This window comes from Somniosus microcephalus, chromosome 16 (assembly GCF_052327205.1).
Source record: "Somniosus microcephalus isolate GS21.2 chromosome 16, FLI_Smic_1.0, whole genome shotgun sequence".
NCBI classification, from domain to species: Eukaryota; Metazoa; Chordata; class Chondrichthyes; order Squaliformes; family Somniosidae; genus Somniosus; species Somniosus microcephalus.
Genome location: NC_141002.1, coordinates 43,092,074 through 43,114,603, shown reverse-complemented (window position 1 = coordinate 43,114,603; position 22,530 = coordinate 43,092,074). Strand labels below are relative to the sequence as shown.

The 22,530-nt window shown below is 41.9% G+C and overlaps 1 protein-coding gene across 10 annotated transcripts in view; it reads right to left on the bottom strand.

Annotated features, from left to right (window-relative positions):
* Positions 1 to 22,530, bottom strand: part of wnk1b (WNK lysine deficient protein kinase 1b) — a 217,388-nt gene that overhangs the window by 11,316 nt on the left and 183,542 nt on the right. For 5 of the 10 annotated variants that reach the window (XM_086008880.1, XM_086008876.1, XM_086008879.1 and 2 more), the window contains 5 exons: positions 21,886 to 22,043; positions 9,169 to 9,863; positions 6,923 to 7,125; positions 6,643 to 6,837; positions 1,056 to 1,127 (listed from right to left, as the gene is read on the bottom strand). In XM_086008880.1, the coding sequence (XP_085865006.1) occupies positions 1,056 to 1,127; positions 6,643 to 6,837; positions 6,923 to 7,125; positions 9,169 to 9,863; positions 21,886 to 22,043 (1,323 nt within the window). The remainder of the gene's footprint in view (positions 1 to 1,055; positions 1,128 to 6,642; positions 6,838 to 6,922; positions 7,126 to 9,168; positions 9,864 to 21,885; positions 22,044 to 22,530) is intronic. The other 5 variants (XM_086008883.1, XM_086008884.1, XM_086008885.1 and 2 more) reach the window with 1 other exon arrangement.

Genomic DNA, 22,530 nt, shown 5'->3' with positions numbered 1-22,530 from the left:
TATTGGACAGAAGAAACAAAAGGGTAGGATGGGAACATGGTGAATGAGAACTCCACCAAAAAAAATCTGCCAATTTTGGGCTATTTAATTTTTCCTCATTTTAAGGAAAATGCAATACTTACTCAAATGGACACTTAATTTACTTTGCAGAACTTGTGTGTAAAGGGGTAAAGTTACCATCTAACTGCAATATGATGTAATTATATGTTCTGAATTTGCTCCCTTCATGATAATGTTCTTATTTGCTCTGCTCATGTTTGCAACTTTTTCACCATGGCTGCAGATGTTCAACAATGTTAGATGGTGGTCTGTCCAGCCTAATATTATGAAAATGGCATTGCTAGCTTGTGCTAGTAGACTGAGCACTCAGCACACATGCAGCCAGAATAAAATGGCGGCTGACAGGAAGCTCTGTAGGTGGCAGCCACTCTCATTTGCTGCTGTTGACACATTGATGAGAGACAAGGAATGAAACCATCTCACAAGGTAGGGCTTCTTCCTCCAGTGGCGTATAAATCACCTCATTTATTTTGCAAAAATGCCTCTGAAAGCAGGGCTTTGAGATAAATTAAGTATAAAGTACATCACAAAAAGGTAAAAATAAATATCTTAAGATATAAACTTTCTGCAAGAAATAGGCTTAATTTTATAAAACCTCATGTAAGTGGACAAAAAAATGAAATCTGGATTCAAATACTTAAATCCCTAAAAAGGAGTTCAAGTGATGTGTGCACTAACACACGCGCGTACACACACACGCAATCATGGTTGGTTGTTGGCAACCTTTTGTGTCAAGATCACTTTCATAATGTATTTTGCTTCTTTTTCCAAACTTCAGCAGAAATTAGTCAAATTACAGTATTTTTGTTTTTCTTGAATTTTTGAATTTATCACTCTGCCCAGTGGGAAAACTTCGAATAGGCGACTGAATTCTGAAAACGTAGTGAACAGATTATGGACAGTTAGCAGCAAAGCTTTATGCAGCGGAAGAGGAAGAAAAGGGCAGATGAGAAAAGAATAAAAGTGTTACACACAAAGAGCCAGACAGGGCGTACTCAGAAACCTTGTCCTTCTGCCGCCAAGTTTAAAAGTCACTTGCTCTGATGCACAGTGAAACGTTGCTGAGCCTGTGACAGAGTAACAGAAAAGGAGGAAAACAGACAACTAGAGTCAGAATGTTAGTTTTTAAAGAGTTGAGGGAGTACTTCACATCAAATACAAAACCTCTCATCCTTGAGCATTTCAATGAAACAGTAACTATTTTGTAGGCACACCCAGACTACATGTAGCCTTGTCCCAATCATCTTTTTAAAAAGTTTGAGAAATGTTTACCTGTTTTTTTTTGTTGCCCTGGAAAATGTGATGCTGATTATAGGAGTTTAGTTTAATAGTCATCATCCCCAATAATGTGCACTATCCGTGCTTCAGATTCTTCCTCAGTCAAGTTCAGTCAGATCAAGTTCAGTCTGGTCTGGTTATTTTCCACTAATTGTTTTCACCATTTAACAATTTATTAAAGGTTGCTAAAGAGATCTAATACTGCAACATTTAATAGCTGCAAAAAAGTTTTTTCCTTCAATGTTTTTAAACTGGATGTGACATCTTTTTTCTCCACCTCAGGTGTCCTATTACACTATTCCTAGCCGTAAGTGTATGAACAATCTGTTTCCAGGTTTTTGGCAACGCTTGGGGGTGTACAGCAGCTGCCTAACGGCTACCATCCATCAGAGTCTGACTCCCTGTAGAGAAATCCCCAGAGCCCACAATGACCGTCCTGATTTTATAGCTGGCAGAAATGTTCAGTAAATATAACCATTAAACACTGGGATCTCTACTGTATAGAAAGACTGCACTGCACATTCACACACAAAACCAATGGCAATTATTTGAGCCTTCAGTCTGCATATGGAGACACTCAAAATACAATAGATGACCAGATTCTCAGTGTGACAAAATTAGTTGACAACAGCTACAATCATCAGCTTGTTTGTGACATTCTTAACTTTTGTGAGGCAATGACTGAGCTGCTTTTCACTTGTCCAGACATCTGGCCTGCATAAACCAGAAATATAGATACCATCAGTCTGTGGAAATGGAATGCTCGGAGACAGAAAACAGATCGTTTAGAACTTGAACAGGAGATAGTCAAGAAACTTCCAAAAGACATTTTTGTTTCTTGTTCAAACAGAAAAAATGGAAGTACCCAGTTATGTGTGTAAAACATGGTTATTTTATTACAGCAGAGGGCTATAGGCACCGTAAACTTAAAACCACTTTATATATAGCATAACAGCAATCAAAATGTATATATATATATATATATATATATATTCATCTACATGCACATATACCTAGATTTGCCTCAAAGATTTTTTAAATATACCAGTGCTAACTGAAGCAATCAAAATATCACTTCAAATTGTTCTACAAGTTGAATTTCACAGAACTAAGACAATTCACAAAAACTGAAACAATGAAAGTTGTCAATATATGGAGAAAAAAACTAAAATGAAAGAAACTATTCCATCTCCTAGCACAACCAATAAATGGCATCTTGCCTGTTGGACAAATTTTGTATGTAGATGTTATGGGCATACAAATAGATGTATGCATACATACACACACTTATATACCATTAGAAGACAGCAGTCATTAATATGTGATTTTAACTTCTGTGACAAATTAAGGTTTGCTGTGGGTATCTTCGAGTCAGTCGCTCCAGCCTGAACATTTTTTTTTTTTTTTTTTTTTAAATGGGAGTTGATTTACACTGTGCTGCATCTACTTGCATGTTAATATAACCCAGGGATGCAACAATAGCATCCCCTTGTGATCTGGAGTGGATATTAGTTTCATTTTCACAAATCCTTCTTCAACCTCTCCGAAGGCATAGAAATCATAGAAGCCTACAGCACAGAAGGAGGCCATTTGGCCCATGGTGCCTGTACTGGCTCTTTGAAAGAGCAGTCGTGCTTAGTCCAACACCCCCGCTTTTTGTCTGTAACCCGGTAAGTTCCTCCTCCTCCTCCAGTACCTGTCCAACTACCTTTTAAAATTATTTATGGAATCAGCGTCCACCACCTTTTCAGGTAGAGCATTCCAGATTCCGACAACTTGGTGAAAACATTTCTCCTCATCTCCCAGAACTTTGCACATTATCCTAAGTGTAGTCTAACCAAGGTTCGATACACATTTAACATAACATCTCTGCTTTTTCAATTCTATTCCTCTAGAAATGAACTCCAATGCTTGGTTTGCATTTTTTATGACCTTGTTAACCGGCATTGCTACTTTTAATGATTTGTGAATTTGTACCTCAGTGTTGTCAGACTGCTTGTCTAACATCCAGTCCCAGATGAGTCAACATTTCCTCCAAGTGAAGATTCGAAAACCAAAGCCATTGCCTTAGACCAACGCAACAATTTCAATTCCCTAGTCACCGATTCCATCCTCATACTAAGCACACAGTTGGCAAAATAATGCCTGATTAAATTAATAAGCTGCTTTATTTCCACAGTAAGATGAACAAACAGAAGAGCCGTTATGATCAAACTCTCAATTAAATCCATACAACTCATCTTTGTGTAATAATATAAAATATACATCAGTGGGTTGGCTTACTTGACTTAAGCAAGATGGCTTTTAACTATCCTTCAGAATTTCTGACCTCTTTGCCTCAGCGAAAGCCCTCACAGTTTTCTCTAACAAACCTAAACGCCCTTGCAGCCTTACTCTTTCAAAAAACTTGTCTGTCCCTTTGATCCCTGTCTGTGGACAAAGGACTTTCCAATACAATGCGTGCAAGCTGTTTCTCGATTATCTGGACAAGCTGGCAAATTGCTTATTATTTTAGTCTTTTGTGGGGGGGGGGGGGGGGGGGGGGGGGGGAGGGAGGAAAGAGAGAAACAACTTTCATTCAGCATATTAACCACCATTTGTTTAGGTACCTTTTTATTAAAAAAAACTTGAGAATCATTTTAGTTAAAAAATAATTACAAGTATTTTTTTTCCACTAAATCCTCTGTGGAAAAAATGGTTTAAAACTCCTGATACACAACACCTTCTCTGCTGTAATACACAACCTGTGTTCTACACAGATAACTGGAGAGGTGTACATACTGTAGTAAGGTTAAACTGCAACCACACTGAAGGCCAAGTTCTGTTATCAATACATCAGTGCTTAAGCCATTTAGCGCTGCGTTAAGTTCAAAATGGTAACCGAGCAAATAAGACAGGTTAGCGTTTTAAACATAGAACTTTATCAGTTCTAACAAAGGAGCTATGTATCTGAAACATAAACTTACCTTTTCTCTTTACACATGCTGTTGAAAATGGTGCACATTATCAATGTTTGTTGCTTTTATCTCAATTTTTGGCATTTGCATTTTTTTCTTTTTATCTACAGGGCATGATGTCCTCAACTCACCGGTCAGAATAGGGGCAAGCAAAAACCCACTGATGTGCATGGTCTCTATGTCTCATTCTTAATTCATTATCGCACAGGCATTGTAGAAAACCAGCTAAATACTACGCATGGCCATTCCTCCTTGAAGTTCTAGCTAAAATACAAACAGCAGCTCAACAAAAATTATTTTAAAAAGACTCTTGTAATTCAGTTAAGATGTTTGCTACTGCTCAGATACTGGCATTTTCACTCCAAGACTTGTACAAAATTGGGAAACTATGGCAGCAAATTGCTGTTAAATGTAGAAATTTGCAGGATGTGTCATGAGATGTGCTGTGTCAAATCATTTGCACTAACTCTTCCACACTCCTGATAGATACAAGAATAAGCTTGATAGCTGGGTTATTCTCTCACCTCTTAACCACAATCCTCCTGCTCTCTCTCTCTCTCTATTTTAATCAGTACTAGAATCATAGAACCTTATGGCACAGAAGGAGGCTCGTCAGCCCATTGTGCCTGTGCCTGCTCTTTGAAAAAGCTACCCAATTAGTCACACTCGCCCACAGCCCTGCAAATTTATCCGTTTAGAGTATATATCCAGCTCCCTTTTAAAAGTTACTATTGAATCTGGTTCCACCACCCTTTCAGATAGTACATTCTAGATCATAACAATTCACTACATAAAAATCTCATCGGCAATCTGGTTCTTTTGCCAATTATCTTAAATCGGTGTCCTCTGGTTACCGACCCACCCGCCAATGAAAACAGTTTCTCCTTATTTACAATCAAAAACATTCAATTTTGGACACCTCTATTAAACCTCCCCTTAACCTTTCCTGCTCGGAAAACAATCCCAGCTTCTCTAATAGGGAATAAGGGTATGGACGATTGCTGAAAATACGTGCTCTAATCCCTATACTAGCCCAGTTGATTGGAAAATCACGGTAAAATAAAAAGCACTTTTTGCAGTTGGGCATTATAGACCTCTTTGCTTCTTCCACCTTCATGAAATGTTTCCAGAGCTTTGTGGTTCCCTCCCCCCGCCCCCCCCCCCCCCCCATGCATGTTCAAAATCCATATTTTCTTCCTCCTTCACTCTAGTTCCTCCATCCCTGAAACAAATGCCAATGAATGACCAGCTTCCAGATATTTACTATCATTCTGAAAAAAGAACAAAAGGAGATTTGATCTGTATTCCACTAAAACCTGACTGACTTCTGTGTCATGGCCACTCCACGATCCAGCTAATTTGCTACATGACAAGTTCACCACGTCTCATCCCAATTCATGGCACAACTGAAAAATTAAAAGTTCACATAAAACACAAGTAATGACCATTTTTCATTCTGGCACACTGTCCACTTGCAAGCTAAAATGATTTTCTGTAGAGCAATCATATGGAGTAGTGTAGGTACCTTTAGTAAACGTAAATTGGTATAACCTTACAATACATCAGCATCACAAAACAGAGCAACACAACCAAACCTTTTGTCTCATGGCCCATAGTTTAGGGTAATGTTCACAGAGATATGTAGACATCACTGCTCAAGGACTTATGAAAGAGATTCTTCCATCTTTTACAAGAGGAACAATGTAACTCTCAAGTGGACGGAAGAGACTCAAAAGCAGAAGCAGCCTTATTTGAACAGAAGTCGCCACACAAAGGTCCACAAAAATCTTCTCTCAGGCTTAGTTTATAAAGCACAGAATCAGGACTGCTTTATTGGTGAAAGATGAATGGAGGAGTCATGGATATTTGTGTAAATTCCAAACAGTACAGTAAGCAGTTATCAAAAGTTAATGTGTGCAGCACAGAAATTAGGTTTGCGGATCAGACTTTTAATTCATTGATACTCTACATGATAGCATTACTTCCAATGGTAAGATCATTGGAGGCAGTGAAACCCTCCTTGGGATGAGATTTTACTGGATGCCAGTAGTAATAAATGTGTATGTGCTCAGATGGTGGCACTTCCATCAGGTCCTTCGTTGTAACTCTGGCATGGATTGGAGGACCTCTCCGTGCAGGCCAATAATACACTAGTCATTGATGGGCTGTACGGACTTTCCCTCAAAATCAGTGAATGTCCACACCCAAAATCAGACATAAAATGTGCCTTCAGAGCAACTATGCATGTATTAACCTTGCATATGAGCACTTCTACAACTGAGGTAGTGATTGTAAAAAGACAGAATTTGTAACCCAGAAACTTTACATAAGTTAGCAAAATTCTTACCTTGTCCGGTACCAGAGATGCTTTGTCCAGAAATCACCCCTTCACTGGTGTAAGCAGAGTACAAATTTTCACTGGATGGTGAGGGTTTCGGCAACTGACCTTGTCCAGAAACAGTGAATTCATGAGTACTTGAGGGCGGCAACAGCATCTGCTGTGGTGTCAACACCGAAGCAGTACTCTGAGCAGTTATGGACCCTGCAATTAGAGCGCAGCTACATGACATCAACAGAAAACATCACAGTACAAAAAACTATCACAATGGATGCTAGTCATCACCTACCAGAAAGTAAAGGACTCTTTTGTCCTTGGGAACTGCTCCGACTGGATTTGCTGCTTTTTCCTTTGGTGGGTCTTCTGCGACGTCCAGACAGGGGTGCCGCAGGTGGAATTATTACAGCAGGTGGTGCCTTACCCAATTTTATATAGAGTTCCTCGATTTCCTGCTTCTGCCGTGATTGCAACTCCTGAATTTCTTTCAAATGTCTGAAACAGATAAGTTTGGGATACTGTACTATTTTGTAAACCGTATGTGTTGGTTTTACATGCTTCATATTTTATGGTATTTTGACTAAAATGTTAAAGAATTTCAATAGGGTATATACAGTCCCCATCACTTATAGCGGGCATGTTCGTGTGAACACGTTTGCCCGTTATACACGATGGCAAGTATAACGTGGTAGCGCTACAAGAATGTTGCTGTCGTTCAACAGCATCCGCAACTTCTTGAACCGCTACCTGAACAAGCCTCCTTACTGACGGACTCTAAGACCTGACCAAGCACCCAGAGATCTGTAGCTCCAACCTCACCCTAGCAGAGGTCATCAGGAAACTGGAGGAGCAGGGAGCAGGTTCCATTAATCAGAAACAAGCTATTACCAGGTAGAGCATCTCAGTAAAATTCAGACAGGAGAGAAAAAACCCACACAAATCTTAACTCCATCACAAACAACCCAAACACCTAATTAGGGCACCTAATAAGCAACCGCCTGTTTTAAAATGGGATAGAGAGAAACTATTTCCTCTGGTGAGGTAAATGCAGAATAAGGGGAATAATCTTAAAATTACAGCTAGGCCAGTTAGGAGTGAAATTAGGAAGCATTTTTTCCCCACACAAAGGGTAGTGGAGATCTGGAACTCTTTCTTCCCACCCACCCCCTCCTTTTTTGGATAAATGGAGTTGAGGTACGGATTGGAGTTAAGGTACAGATTAGTATTGAGCTGACTGAATGACGGAGTAGGTTCAAGGAGCTCCTGCTCCTATGTTCCACTACATTATTGCAATTTGTTAATTATAATTAGCCAAGCTGCTGCAGCAAAAATCTTTGTGAAGAGTATTTAACTCCAGAGAAACACAAAAAAGTACATTTTTAAATCCAAGTAATACTTAGCAGGTGCAGATGGACTGAATTTTATTTCTCTCAGTTTTGCCCTTCTCTCAGTCATCCTAATGTATGGCCTTACATGTTCCAGCAGCAAAATGTGGACATTCTTCAGATGTTGGGGGAAAGGAAGGATCATAGTCCTGCCCATACCTCATATTCACAAAGACACACTTATGACATGAAAATCAGGAGTGACAACCCAGAATGATTTCTTTCTTCCCTAACCCAGGTGCACTGTAGCCAACTGCTGTTCCAGCCATGATCAGCTAAATTCAGTGCACGTCAGAGACTAACTTAGTCCATACAGCTTAGCACCATACCAGATCATACATTTACAAGGGAGTGAGGAATGTTTTAACATTAAATTACCTCAATATATTTGCATAGATTCATTGGCAGCTTAAGGATAAAACATATGGTCACACATTCTCAATGCCACCAAACTACTGCTGAGATGGCTGCACAAAATTATGACTACAGAACCAAGTGGACCATTCAGCAGGATCAATGATAAACAAACATCAGATTCCTGCAGTAAAAACCACGAGAATGACCTGTGATGTTTTATTGGCTGTGGTACTGAGCTGTACAGACCAGGTTAAATCTGTGTGCACTGTTTTGCTAATCTTAGCTGGAGCAGCAGTAAGGACAATGCAATTGACTGCATTGCCCCTAAACTAGGGAGAGAAAAATTCATTCTGGATTATCAATCTGCATTGCTGGTCATAACTACATCTTTGTGAATCAGGGGACAGGATTGGGCTTGACAATGATGCGCTCTCCCATGGCAAATCAATGAAAATTGGTCATTTATTGCAGTTGGAACTGTATTCCAGCATATTTGTTCAGGAAAGGAAAAAAAAGTAGAAAGTTCCTCCTTTGAAGGTAAAACAACAAAAATTAAAAAATGGATTTGTTGCACTTTTCTATACATGGAATAAGATACAAGCCTGTGAATCTCAAGGCTGGAAAGCATTCCCTGCTCTCAGACAGGTGACTATTCACAGATCAGTGTTAATATTACATGTTTTAACACTTGCTAAATTTCACTTAACTGCTGGAAACAGGCTTACTTACATCAGTGTACATTGAACATGTCAGACAAATTTTATAACTAGATCGAGAGAAAAGTAACAACACTTACTTGTCCCTCAATCTGTGCAGCTCTTTCCTCATATCTTCATCTTCAATTTCTGAATCATTATCACTGCTCATGTAGGAGGAATTAAATGAGTTGGTAAGGTTCTGTACAATGATGGTACCCTTGGATTCTGGTGACTGAGGAGAGCCTGGACTCCCTGCACTATCAACCTGTGTTTGATCCAGTTCCTTTGAATAGGGTTGTTGTCCGGCCTCCGACAAAACTGGTCCATTCGTGTGCAGATATTGTTCTGACTCAATTGAATCTTTTGGTGGTAAAATTTGATCTGAAGCCCTAATGTGATCCATTGGCCCAGATGAGAGTACTGTTAATGGAGCAGTACTCACAGGAACACAGGGATAGTTTCCCTTGCCAGCTTCATAAGTAACCTCATCTTGTGTCCTTGCCACTGAAAAACGGCCAACAGTGTCTCGTCTTGTTGTGACCTGGAATCGTCCTATTTTTGCCTGCTGGGCTGACTCCTGCTCTTGGTATGGTGGAGATTTACTGTTTTTGCTTTGAGTTACTGATGCACTATCCACCACATCTTCACGACTGACACATTCAGAAGGTTTTACCACCGTACTTTCAGGGCTGCTTCCAGAAAAGGAAGACTCATCTGAAATATGTTTCTGCTTACTCTCTTCCTGTTTATCATATGTTTCTTGATACAAGACATCATCTGTTGCAACAGAAACCTACAAGGAAAGAAGTTACTTAGTGGTTCGCCAAACAAAAATTCATTAAGAAATAACAACAAAAAATGCTGGAAAAACTCAGCAGACCAGGCAACATCTGTGGAGAGAAAATAGAGTCAATGTTTCAGGTCACAACCCTTTGTCAAGAATAAAGAAGCACAGGAAATGAAATAGATTAAAAGGCCAGTATGGGGGCTGGGGGAGAACAAAAGAGAAGTGAAGACAAAACATTAAGAGGTATTCAAAACGAGACGAGATGGTGATAGGACTAGTGGAGACAAAAGACAGCTTTAGATTAGGTGTGAAATGTGCTGGCAGAATGGGAGACAAAAAAGGGGGGAGGGGAAGGGCCAAAACAAAGGTGTGGATAAAAATAAGTAAAAATGTAATAGGGGCCGAAGTTATGATCTGAAATTGTTGAACTTGATATCGAGTCCGGAAGGCTGTAAAGTGCCTAATCAGAAGATGAGGTGCTGTTCCTCGAGTTTATGCTGAGCTTCCGTGGAATAATGCAAGAGCCTGAGTACAGTGAGGTCTGAGTGGGAATGGGGCGGTGAATTAAAATGACAGGCGACCGGAGGGTCATCCTAAATTCATTAAGGTTTGGCTCATGAGCAATGTTTGAGGATGTAACTGGGAAAATAGATAAGGGAGAACCAGTAGATGTGGTGTATTTGGACTTTCAAAAGGCTTTCGATAAGGTCCCGCATAAGAGATTAGCGTGTAAAGTTAAGGCACATGGGATTGGGGGCAAGGTATTGACTTGGATAGAGAACTGGTTGGCGGACAGAAAGCAGAGAGTAGGAATTAACGGGTCATTTTCCGAGTGGCAGGCAGTGACTAGTGGGGTACCGCAGGGATCGGTCCTTGGACCCCAGCTATTCACAATATACATTAATGATCTAGATAAGGGAACTAGATGTAGTATCTCCAAGTTTGCAGACGACACAAAGCTGGGTGGGCATGTGTGCTGCGAGGAGGATACCGAGAAACTCCAGGATGATTTGGACAGGTTGAGTGATTGGGCAGAAGCGTGGCAGATGCAATATAACGTGGATAAATGCGAGGTTATCCACTTTGGTGTCAAAAACAGGAAGGCAGACTATTATCTGAATGGCAATAGATTGGGAGAAGGGGAAGTGCAACGAGACCTGGGTGTCCTTGTGCACCAGTCACTGAAGGTAAGCATGCAGGTGCAGCAGGCGGTGAAGGCGGCAAATGGTATGTTGGCCTTCCTGGCGAAAGGGTTTGAGTACAGGAGCAAGGATGTCCTGCTGCAGTTGTACAGGGCCTTGGTGAGACCACACCTGGAGTACTGTGTGCAGTTCTGGTCGCCTTATCGGAGGAAGGATGTTCTTGCCATGGAAGGAGTTCAGCGAAGATTCACAAGGCTGATCCCTGGGAGGGCAGGAATGACATATGAGGAGAGATTGGGTCGATTGGGCTTATACTCACTGGAGTTTAGAAGAATGAGAGGGGATCTCATCGAAACTTATAAAATTCTGACAGGTCGGGACAAACTAGACGCAGGTAGAATGTTCCCGATGGTCGGAGAGTCCAGAACCAGGGGTCATAGCCTAAGGATAAGGGGTAAGCCATTTAGGACAGAGATGAGGAAGAATTTCTTCACCCAGAGAGTGGTGAACCTGTGGAATTCTCTACCACAGAAGGCGGTTGAGGCCAAGTCTTTAAATATATTCAAGAAGGAGTTAGATATATTTCTTAGAGCTAAAGGTATCAAGGGATATGGGGAGAAGGCAGGTACGGGGTACTGAGTTTGGATGATCAGCCATGATCTCATCGAATGGCGGAGCAGGCTCGAGGGGCCGAATGGCCTACTCCTGCTCCTATCTTCTATGTTTCTATGTTAATGTTCCCTCTAAGCTACACAGCCGCGCACCGCTCTGCAGGTCCCGCGCAGCCAGTGAGCCTGCTTTTAAATAGAAAAAACCACGAATGCGCGGAACTTTGAATGGCCCATGCAGCCAGTTAAAGGGGCTGTGTGGGCCAAAAAAAATTAGAGGGAACATCACTCATGAGTGAAAGAACTGCACAGGGTGATCACAGGCCAGTGTCGGGAGCGGTGAGAGCGCAGGTTCAGTGAGTATTTAAACTCACTTTTGCGGGCATTTTAACTTTTTTAATTTTTTTTTTTTTTTTTTTTAAAAAGAGGCTTACCAATCTCGCAGACTGGCGGCGGCGTTCCAGAGCCACGTCACGATTCAATACGTGACGCGGGCAGGAGGAAGCAGGTGATTAGAGTAGTATAAGTACTCACCCATAGTTTGACAGTTAAGGTTCATAGTTTATAAAGTTTAGGTGGTCTTAATTTTGTGGTTATAGTTTCTAAGGTCTCTGTTGTGTAGCGGGGAGTGCTAGGAAACAAGGGCCCTTGAGGATATCATTTAATTGTAGTATAATTGGTGGTATTGATTTAATTTAAATTAATAAAAGGGTAAGTCATGGCAGCAAAGCTCAGCCCCATGGCATGCTCCTCCGACACTATGTGGGAAATCAGGAACACTTCCTGTGTCCGTGACGACCATGTGTGCAGGAAATTTATCCAGCTGCAGCTACTGGCAGGCCGCATTGTGGCGCTGGAGCTACGAATGGATACATACTGGAGCATTCGTGATGCTGAGGACGTCGTGGATATCACGTTTAATCAGTTGGTCACACCGTAGGTAAAGGTTGCACAAGCAGGAAGGGAATGGGTGACCGCCAGGCAGAGTAGTAGGCGCAGGCAGGTAGTGCAGGGGTCCCCTGTGGCCATCCCCCTCTCAAACAGATATACCGCTTTGGATATTGTTGGGGAGGATGGCTTATGGGGGGGGGGGGGGGGAAGGCAGCAGCAACCAACTTCCTGGCACCATGGGTGGTTCTGCTGCACGGGACGGGAGGAAAAAGAGCAGGAGAGCTATAGTGATAGGGGATTCTATTGTAAGGGGAATAGATAGGCATTTCTGCGGCTGCAAACGAGACTCCAGGATGGTATGTCGCCTCCCTGGTGCAAGGGTCAAGGATGTCTCGGAGCAGCTGCAGGGCATTCTGGAGGGGTAGGGTGAACAGCCAGTTGTTGTGGTGCATAGAGGTAAAAAAACGGGATGAGGTCCTTAAAGCTGAATATAGGGAGTTAGGAGATAAATTAAAAAATAGGACCTCAAAAGGTAGTAATCTCAGGATTGCTACCAGTGCCACGTGCTAATCAGAGTAGAAATAGAAGGATATTTCAGATGAATATGTGGCTAGAATGATGGTGCAAGAGGGAGGGATTCAAATTCCTGGGACATTGGAACCGGCTCTGGGGGAGGTGGGACTAGTACAAACTGGACGGTTTGCACCTGGGCAGGACCAGGACCGATGTCCTAGGGGGAGTGTTTGCTGGTGCTGTTAGGGAGGGTTTAAACTAAAATGGCAGGGGGTTGGGAACCTGTGCAGGGAGATAGAGGAAAAGGAAGCAAGGATAGAAGCAAAAGACAGAAAAGAGAAAAGCAAAAGTGGAAGTCAGAGAAATCAAGGGTGTAAATCAAACATGGCCGCAGCAAACAATAATTCTAAAAGGTCTAAGAGTGTTAAAGACAAGCCTGAAGGCTTTGGTGACTTAATGCGAGGAGCATTCGTAATAAGGTGGATGAATTAGTTGCGCAAATACATGTAAACAGATATGATATAATTGGGATTACGGAGACATGGCTCCAGGGTGACCAAGGCTGGGAATTCAACATCCAGGGGTATTCAATATTCAGGAAGGACAGGCAAAAAGGAAAAGGCGGTGGGGTAGCATTGCTGGTTAAAGAGAAGATTAACAGAATAGTAAGGAAGGATATTAGCTCTGATGATGTGGAATCTGTATGGGTAGAGCTGAGAAATACCAAGGGGCAGAAAACGTTAGTGGGAGTTGTATACAGACCCCCAAACAGTAATGCTGAGGTTGGGGATGGCATTAAACAGGAAATTAGAGATGCGAGCAAGAAGGGCACAGCAGTTATCATGGGTGACTATAATCTACATATAGATTGGGCTAACCAAATTAGTAACAATACTGTGGAAGAGGAATTCCTAGAGAGTGTATACAGGATGGTTTCCTGGACCAATATGTCAAGGAACCAACTAGAGATCAGGCCATCTTAGACTGGGTATTATTAACGAGAAAGGATTAATTAGCAATCTTGTTGTGTGAGGGCCCCTTGGGGAGGAGCGATCATAATATGATTGTATCAACTACTTCACTCTCCATCTTAATGAAGAATTCTGAGACTTGGATACTGAATTTAAATAAAGGAAACTACGATGGCATGAGGCGCGAGTTGGCTAGGATGGATTGGGGAATGTTACTTTAAAGGGTTGACGGTGAATAGGCAATGGCAAATGTTTAAAGATCGCATGGATGAACTACAGAATTTGTTCATCCCTGTTTGGCATAAAAATAAAACAAAAAAGGTGACTCAACATTGGCTAACAAGGGAAATTAGGGATAGCATAAGATCCAAGGAGAAGACATATAAATTGGCCAGAAAAAGCAGCAAACTTCAGGATTAGGAGCAGTTTAGGATTCAGCAAAGGAGGACAAAGGGATTAATTAAGAGGGGGAAAAGAGAGTATGAGAGTAAGCTTTCAGGGAACATAAAAACTGACTGTAAAAGCTTCTATAGATATGTGAAGAGAAAAAAAGATTGGTAAAGTTAAGCGTAGCTCCCTTGCAGTCAGAATCAGGGGAATTTATAATGGGGAATAAAGAAATGGCAGGCCAATTAAATACATACTTTGGTTCTGTCTTCAGAAAGGAAGACACAAATAAACTCCCAGAGATGTCAGGGAACATAGGGTCTAATGAGAGGGAGGAACTGAATGAAATCAGTATTTGTAGGGGAATTGACGGGATTGAAGGCCGATAAATCCGCAGGGCCTGATAATCTACATCCTAGGGTACTTAAGGAAGTGGCCCTAGAAATAGTAGATGCATTGCTGGTCATCTTTCAAAATTCTAGACTCTGGAACAGTTCCCATGGATTGGAGGGTAGCTAAACATGGATTTACAAAAGGTAAATCAAGCTTGACTAATCAACTGGAATTTTGAGAGGATGTAACTGGTAGAATAAATAAGGTAAGAGTGCTCTGAGTTTGGGTAAGTGTGAGTTAGGGTAAGTGGGGTGTTAGGTGCTCTTTTCAAACTTTAACTCTGTGGGTTGTAGTTAATAAAGGCCTTTCTGGTGCAGTGACTGTTGGTAAACCATTTAACTGGTGTAACTAGAGGGATTGATTTAATTTAAATCCAATTAATTAAAGGGGATACTAGCATCTAAAATCAGGCAGAGGGTGTCCATAACTAACAATAAAAAATTTAATTAATTACATAGAATGGAGCAGGTGATGTGTTACTGTTGCGAGACGTGGGAGCCGGTGAACCCCATTGAGGCTCACGGTGATTACGTCTGTGACAAGTGTCTGTTGCTACAGGAACTCCAGCTCCGTGTTGATGAGCTGGAGTCTGAGCTTCAGACACTGCGACACATCAGGGAGGGGGAGAAGTACCTGGACTCTGTTTCAGGAGGTGGTCACACCTATGAAGTTAATTAATTCAGATGTAGCCCATGGTCAGGGACAGGACGGTGTGACTACGAGTGAGGCAGGTACGGGGATCCAGGAGGTAGAGCTGGAGGAGCCGCAGCCCTTGTTCTTGTCCAACAGGTTCGAGGTTCTTACTCCCTGTGTGGACAGGAGCAGGGACTGCAGGGAGGATGAGCAACCTGGCCACATCACCGTGGAACGGGGGGGGGGGGGCCATTGAAGAGGGGGGAGTAAATAGAAATGTTGTAGTGGTAGGGGATAGTATTATTAGGGGGATAGATAGAGTTCTCTGCAGCCGAGAGCGAGAGTCCCGAAGGCTGTGTTGCCTGCCCGGTGCCAGGGTTAAGGACATCGCCCCTGGGCTGGAAAGAAACTTGCAGTGGGAGGGGGTGGATCCAGTTGTCGTGGTCCATGTTGGTACAAACGACGTAGATAGGACTAGGAAGCCGGTTCTGTTAAAGGAGTATAAGCAGCTAGGGGTCAAATTAAAAAACAGAACCTCAAGGGAAATAATCTCTGGATTATTACCTGAGCCACGAGCAAATTTGGCTAGGATAAATAAAATTAGAGAGTTAAATGCGTGGCTCAAAGACTGGTGTGGGAGAAATGGGTTTTGCTTCCTGGGACACTGGCACCAGTACTGGGGCAGGAGGGAGCTGTTCCGTTGGGACGGGCTTCACTTGGCCAGTGCTGGGACTAGAGTCCTGGCGGATCATATAACTAGGACTGTAGAGAGGGCTTTAAACTAACTAGTGGGGGGGGGGGGGGTGGTGGGGAGAGATTCCTAGAGAGCAAATAATAAAAATGACAACAGAGAAAGTCATAGACTTAGGTAGCAGTGGGGAAATTAAAAACCAGAGCGTGTCAGGAAGTGGCAGAAGGTATGGAGTAAAAGGTAAAGTAATAAAAAGGGCAAAAGCAGGAACTAAGTGTCACAAAACATCTTTGAAAGTTCTCTATCTGAATGCACGTAGCATTCGTAACAAAATAGACGAGTTAATGGCACAAATAACTACATATGGGTATGATCTTGTGGCCATTACAGAAACATGGCTGCAGGGTGGCAATGCCTGGGAATTAAACATGCCAGGTTATTTAACGATCAGGAAGGACAGGCAGGAAGGAAGGGGAGGTGGGGTGGCTATGTTAATAAAGGAAGGAATCACTAATACAGAGAAATGATATTGGGTCAAAAGATCAGGATAATGAAACAGTTTGGGTGGAGGTAAGGAATAATAAGGGGAAAAAAACACTAGTGGGCGTAGTCTATAGGCCTCCAAACAGTTGCAACTCTGTTGGACGGAGTATCAATCAGGAAATAGTTGAGGCTTGTAATAAGGGAACATCTATAATTATGGGGAATTTTAACTATCATATTAATTGGACAAATCAAATTGGGCAGGGCTGCCTTGAGGATGAGTTCATTGAGTGTATTAGGGATGGGTTTCTTGAGCAGTATGTAACTGAACCGACCAGGGGGCAAGCAACCTTAGATCTGGTCCTGTGTAACGAGACAGGATTAATTAAAAATGTCCTAGTAAAGGATCCCCTTGGAATGAGTGACCATAACATGGTTGAATTCCATGTTCAATTAGAGGGTGAGAAGGTTGGATCTCAAACAAGTGTGCTAAGCTTGAATAAAAGAGACTATGAAGGTATGAGAGTGGAATTGAGTAGAGTGGATTGGGAAAATAGATTAAAGGGTAAGACGATACATGATCAGTGGTGTACATTTAAGAAGTTATTTTACAACTTCCAAAAAAATATATTCCACTGAGAAGAAAAGGGTGTAAAAGAAAAGACAGCCATCCGTGGCTAAGTAAAGAAATTAAGGATAGTATTCGACTAAAAACAAGGGCATATAAGGTAGCCAAATCTAGTGGGAGGATAGGGGATTGGGAAAACTTTAAAAGACAGCAAAAAATAACAAAAAGATTGATTAAGAAAGGGAAGATAGATTATGAAAGTAAATTAGCAAAAAGTATAAAAACAGATAGTAAGAGTTTTTATAGTTATATAAAAAGAAAAAGGGTGGCTAAAGTAAATGTTGGTCCTTTAGAGGATGAGACCGGGAAATTAATGGTGGGAAATATGGAGATGGCAAAAACACTGAATGAATATTTTGTATCAGTCTTTACAGTAGAGGACACTAAGAATATCCCAACACTGGACAAACAGGGGGCTTTAGGGGGGGGGGGGGGGGGGAGGAGCTAAACACGATCAAAATCACTAAGGACTCAAGGCGGATAAATCACCTGGACCTGATGGCTTACATCCTAGGGTCTTGAGGGAAGTGGCGGTAGGGATTGTGGATGCATTGGTAATAATTTTCCAAAACTCCCTGGACTCGGCAAAGGTCCCGGCAGACTGGAAAACTGCTAATGTAACACCCTTATTTAAAAAGGGCAGTAGACAGAAGGCTGGAAACTATAGACAGGTTAGCCTAACATCTGTGGTAGATAAAATGTTGGAGTCCATTATTAAGGAGACAGTAACAGGACATTTGGATAATCATAATTTAATAGGACAAAGTCATGTTTGACAAATTTGCTGGAGTTCTTTGAGGAAGTAACATATAGGGTGGATAAAGGGGAACCAGTGGACGTAGTGTATTTAGACTTCCAAAAGGCATTTGACAAGGTGCCACACAAAAGATTATTGCTTAAGATAAAAAAAATCGCAGGATTGGGGGTAATATTCTGGCATGGATAGAGGATTGGCTATCTAACAAAAGGCAGAGAGTTGGGATAAATGGTTCATTCTCAGACTGGCAATCAGTAACTAGTGGTGTTCCGCAGGGGTCAGTGCTAGGTCCCCAACTCTTTACAATCTATATTAACGATTTGGAGGAGGGGACCGAGTGTAACATATCAAAGTTTGCAGATGATACTAAGATGGGAGGGAAAGTAGTGAGTGAGGAGGACATAAAAAACCTGCAAGGGGACATAGACAGGCTAAGTAAGTGGGCAGAGATTTGGCAGATGGAATACAATACTGGAAAGTGTGAGGTTATGCACTTTGGCAGGAAAAATCGTAGAGCAAGTTATTATCTTAATGGCAAGAAACTGGAAAGTACTGAAGTACAAAGGGATCTGGGGGTCCTGGTGCACGAAACTCAAAAGGTTAGTATGCAGGTGCAGCAAGTGATTAAGAAGGCCAATGGAATGTTGGCTTTCATTGCTAGGGGGATAGAATATAAAAATAGGGAGGTATTGCTTCAGTTGTACACGGTATTGGTGAGACCGCACCTGGAATACTGCATACAGTTTTGGTGTCCATACTTAAGAAAAGACATACTTGCTCTCAAGTCAGTACAAAGAAGGTTCACTCGGTTAATCCCGGGGATGAGGGGATGGACATATGAGGAGAGGTTGAGTAGATTGGGACTCTACTCATTGGAGTTCAGAAGAATGAGAGGCGATCTTATTGAAACATATAAGATTGTGAAGGGGTTGGATCGGGTGGATGCGGGGAGGATGTTCCCGATGATGGGTGAAACTAGAACTAGGGGGCATAGTCTTAAAATAAGGGGCTGCTCTTTCAAAACTGAGATGAGGAGGAACTACTTCACTCAGGGTGGTAGGTCCATGGAATATGCTGCCCCAAAAAGCTGTAGAAGCTACATCATTACATAAATTTAAAACAGAAATAGACAGTTTCCTAGAAGTAAAGGGAATTAAGGGTTACGGGGAGCGGGCAGGAATTTGGACATGAGTCTAGGTTCGGATCGGACATGGCCCTGTGGGTAGCGGAGCGGGCCCAGGGGCCGTGTAGCCTGATCCTGCTCCTATTTCGTGTGTCTAATTCTGTTCGATTCAGGAGATGGTTCTGTGATAGTAGATTGGCGGTTAGGATCAGATCAGCCATGATCTTATTGAATGGCGGAGCAGGCTCGAGGGGCCGATTGGCCTACTCCTGCTCGTATTTCTTATTTTCTTATGTATAACCAGTGGATGTGGTGTATTTGGACTTTCAGAAGGCTTTCGATAAGGTCCCGCATAAGAGGCTAGCGTGCAAAGTTAAAGCTCATGGGATTGGGGGTAATTACTGACTTGGATAGAAAACTGGTTGGCAGACAGGAAGCAAAGGGTTGGAATAAACGGGTCTTTTTCCGAGTGGAAGGCAGTGACTAGTGGGGTACCACAGGGATCGGTGCTAGGACCCCAGTTATTCACAATATATATTAATGATCTAGACGAGGGAACTAGATGTAATATCTCCAAGTTTGCAGACGACACAAAGCTGGGTGGGCGTGTGTTTTGTGAGGAGGATGCAGAGAAACTCCAGTACGATTTGGACAGGTTGGGCGATTGGGCAGGTGCAGTATAATGTGGATAAATGTGAGGTTATCCACTTTGGTGGCAAAAACAGGAAGGCAGATTATCTGAACGGCAATAGATTGGGAAAAGGGGAAGTGCAACGAGACCTGGGTGTCCTTGTGCGCCAGTCACTGAAGGTAAGCATGCAGGTGCAGCAGGCGGTTAAGGAGGCAAATGGTATGCTGGCCTTCATAGCGAGAGGATTCGAGTACAGGAGCAAGGATGTCTTGCTGCAGTTGTACAGGGCCTTGGTGAGAACACACCTTGAGTATTGTGTGCAGTCTTGGTCGCCTTATCTGAGGAAGGATGTTCTTGCCATGGAGGGAGTGCCGCGAAGATTCACCAGGCTGATACCTGGGATGGCAGGAATGACGTATGAGGAGAGATTGGGTCGAATGAGCTTATATTCGCTAGAGTTTAGAAGAATGAGAGGGGATCTCATTGAAACTTATAAAATTCTAAGGACTAGACAGACTAGATGCAGGAAGGTTGTTCCCGATGGCGGGGGAGTCCAGAACCAGGGGTCACAGTCTAAGGATAAGGGGTAAGCCATTTAGGACAGAGATGAGGAGGAATTTCTTCACCCAGAGTGTGGTGAACCTGTGGAATTCTCTACCACAGAAGACAGTTGATGCCAATTCATTAAATATATTCAAGAAGGAGTTAGATATATTTCTTAAGGCTAAGGGGATCAAGGGATATGGGGAGAAAGCTGGGACATGGTACTGAATTTGGATGATTAGCCATGATCGCATTGAATGGCGGAGCAGGCTCGAGGGGCTGAATGGCCTACTCCTGTCTTCTATGTTTCTGTGTAAGACACAAGCAGTCAAATGCATACTCTGTTGTTGGGTGAGTATTTAAAATTATTCCTAAACACAGAACTGTTAAATGTAGGATAGCAGACACTGAAAAGTATGCTGTATGTAGGAAGATCTGACTGACATAACATGAGGCCAGCAAGACAGAAGTAGGAGTTATTTTAACAAATTTAACTAACTGGAGGTAGTTTTGATTAAATTCTCCATTTTATGAAAATAACAAACATGAGAAAATTTGAAACTGTAGGATGTAATCGATCTGATCAATAATGGAACAAAAGGCACTCTGAAACAAAACAACATTTTGACCATCCTACACCAAGGAATGCCATGCCTTACAGTTACACCCACATGACATTTTCTTTTTCATTCGTATAAAATCTCTTAAATGGACCGTGAAAGAATTAAATGTAAAATCAGTCTAAAAATCTACATATTTCCAGTTGATCGTCCGTGGTGTTGCACGGGGAGTCAAGACCAACTGTCATCAGGTAAGGAGGGCAGGGCATAATTGGATCAGTGTGTGTAATGTAATTAAGTCCCCATTTTGAAGTCACACATTCCTTATTTTTATATTTCCATTATAAATTCCTACATCCACTTATCACGTTGTAATTACACCCTCCCAGCAGTGTGACAGTACAGCGTCTCCACTGGGGGTGGGTGTAATTAAATCATGAAAAGTTTACATTATAAACATGAACACAGTCATTTACAATGGAAAAAAATTGATGGGAAGTGCATGCAAATTTAAAATATGTATGATTGGCTGCTGAAGGGGTTATTGAGCTTAACACCATCAGTCACATTCCTCTTTGTTTTGCTTTCCCAACTATTTAAAGAAAACACTGGTGTCATTTACTCCCTCAATGGAAGTGAAAGACAGAAATAAAACAAAGGGGGTGTTTAAATATTTGGCATACGTTTGTAGGGTTCTTCATAATAAATTGACCCTTAGTGTTAGAGGGATTAAATACGTGGGGTTACAGAGATAGGGTGGGAGATGTGTAGGGGTTACGGGGATTGGGTGGGATATGTGTCGGTGCAGGCTCGATGGGCTGAAATGGCCTCTATCTGCACTGTGGGGTTTCTGTGATTCTGTGATAATGGCACTAGCTGTTCAACATTATCTGAGAAAGAAGTCCAAATCAATGAGTTGGGAGAGGGTTGGTGGAAAAAAAATACAGCAATCTTGAAGCAGCAAGTCAGAGATCGATAGTCAAATTGATAGCAGATTATGACCAAATAAAAGCAATGCATGGTAAAAAACCAGAATGTTTTCATCTCCTCTGGTTTGCAACATTGAATTCTTACCTGAAAACGTCCCATTTTAACAACTCCACTTCCAATACTAGCAATTGTAGCTGTGTTTGACGCTGTAACACCTTCCTCGTGAGACCGTGACGCTACCACAGGATAGCCAGATCTGTCTTCTGAGGCAGTCAAACTGTCACCTAGCTGTGAGACATGGCCTGGAGTGGGAAAAGGGGAGGAAAAAGAGTGAAAAATACATTTGTGAAATACATCATCTCAAAAGTAGATTCAGATCATGTGGTTGAGTACATTCAAAATATGATTGCTTACTTTGAGCTTTCAAAATTGGACTGGTTTGTTTATTTTAACAAATTAAATGAGGAAAGACACCTTGTGAATGTCTGTGTCTGACAGCGATTATCAATGAAAATGTTTACATTTTTGAACTGTCAGCATAACAGACAGTTCTGACAGTCAAGACTAGATGTAGTGATAATCAGGAGAAATAATTGGAGGCAGTTTGCTTCAAATTTCAAGTATTTTTTTGAAAAATGAACTCCAAGTACAATAAAGGAATGACACTTTCTCGGAGCTTAATGCACTTTCTGAAGTCCACAACACCACCCAGTACTCCATAACTAATTGAAAAAAGTATTTGATTTCTTTTCCCAAGTTGTTCAAGTTACAATGATGGATAAATTAACA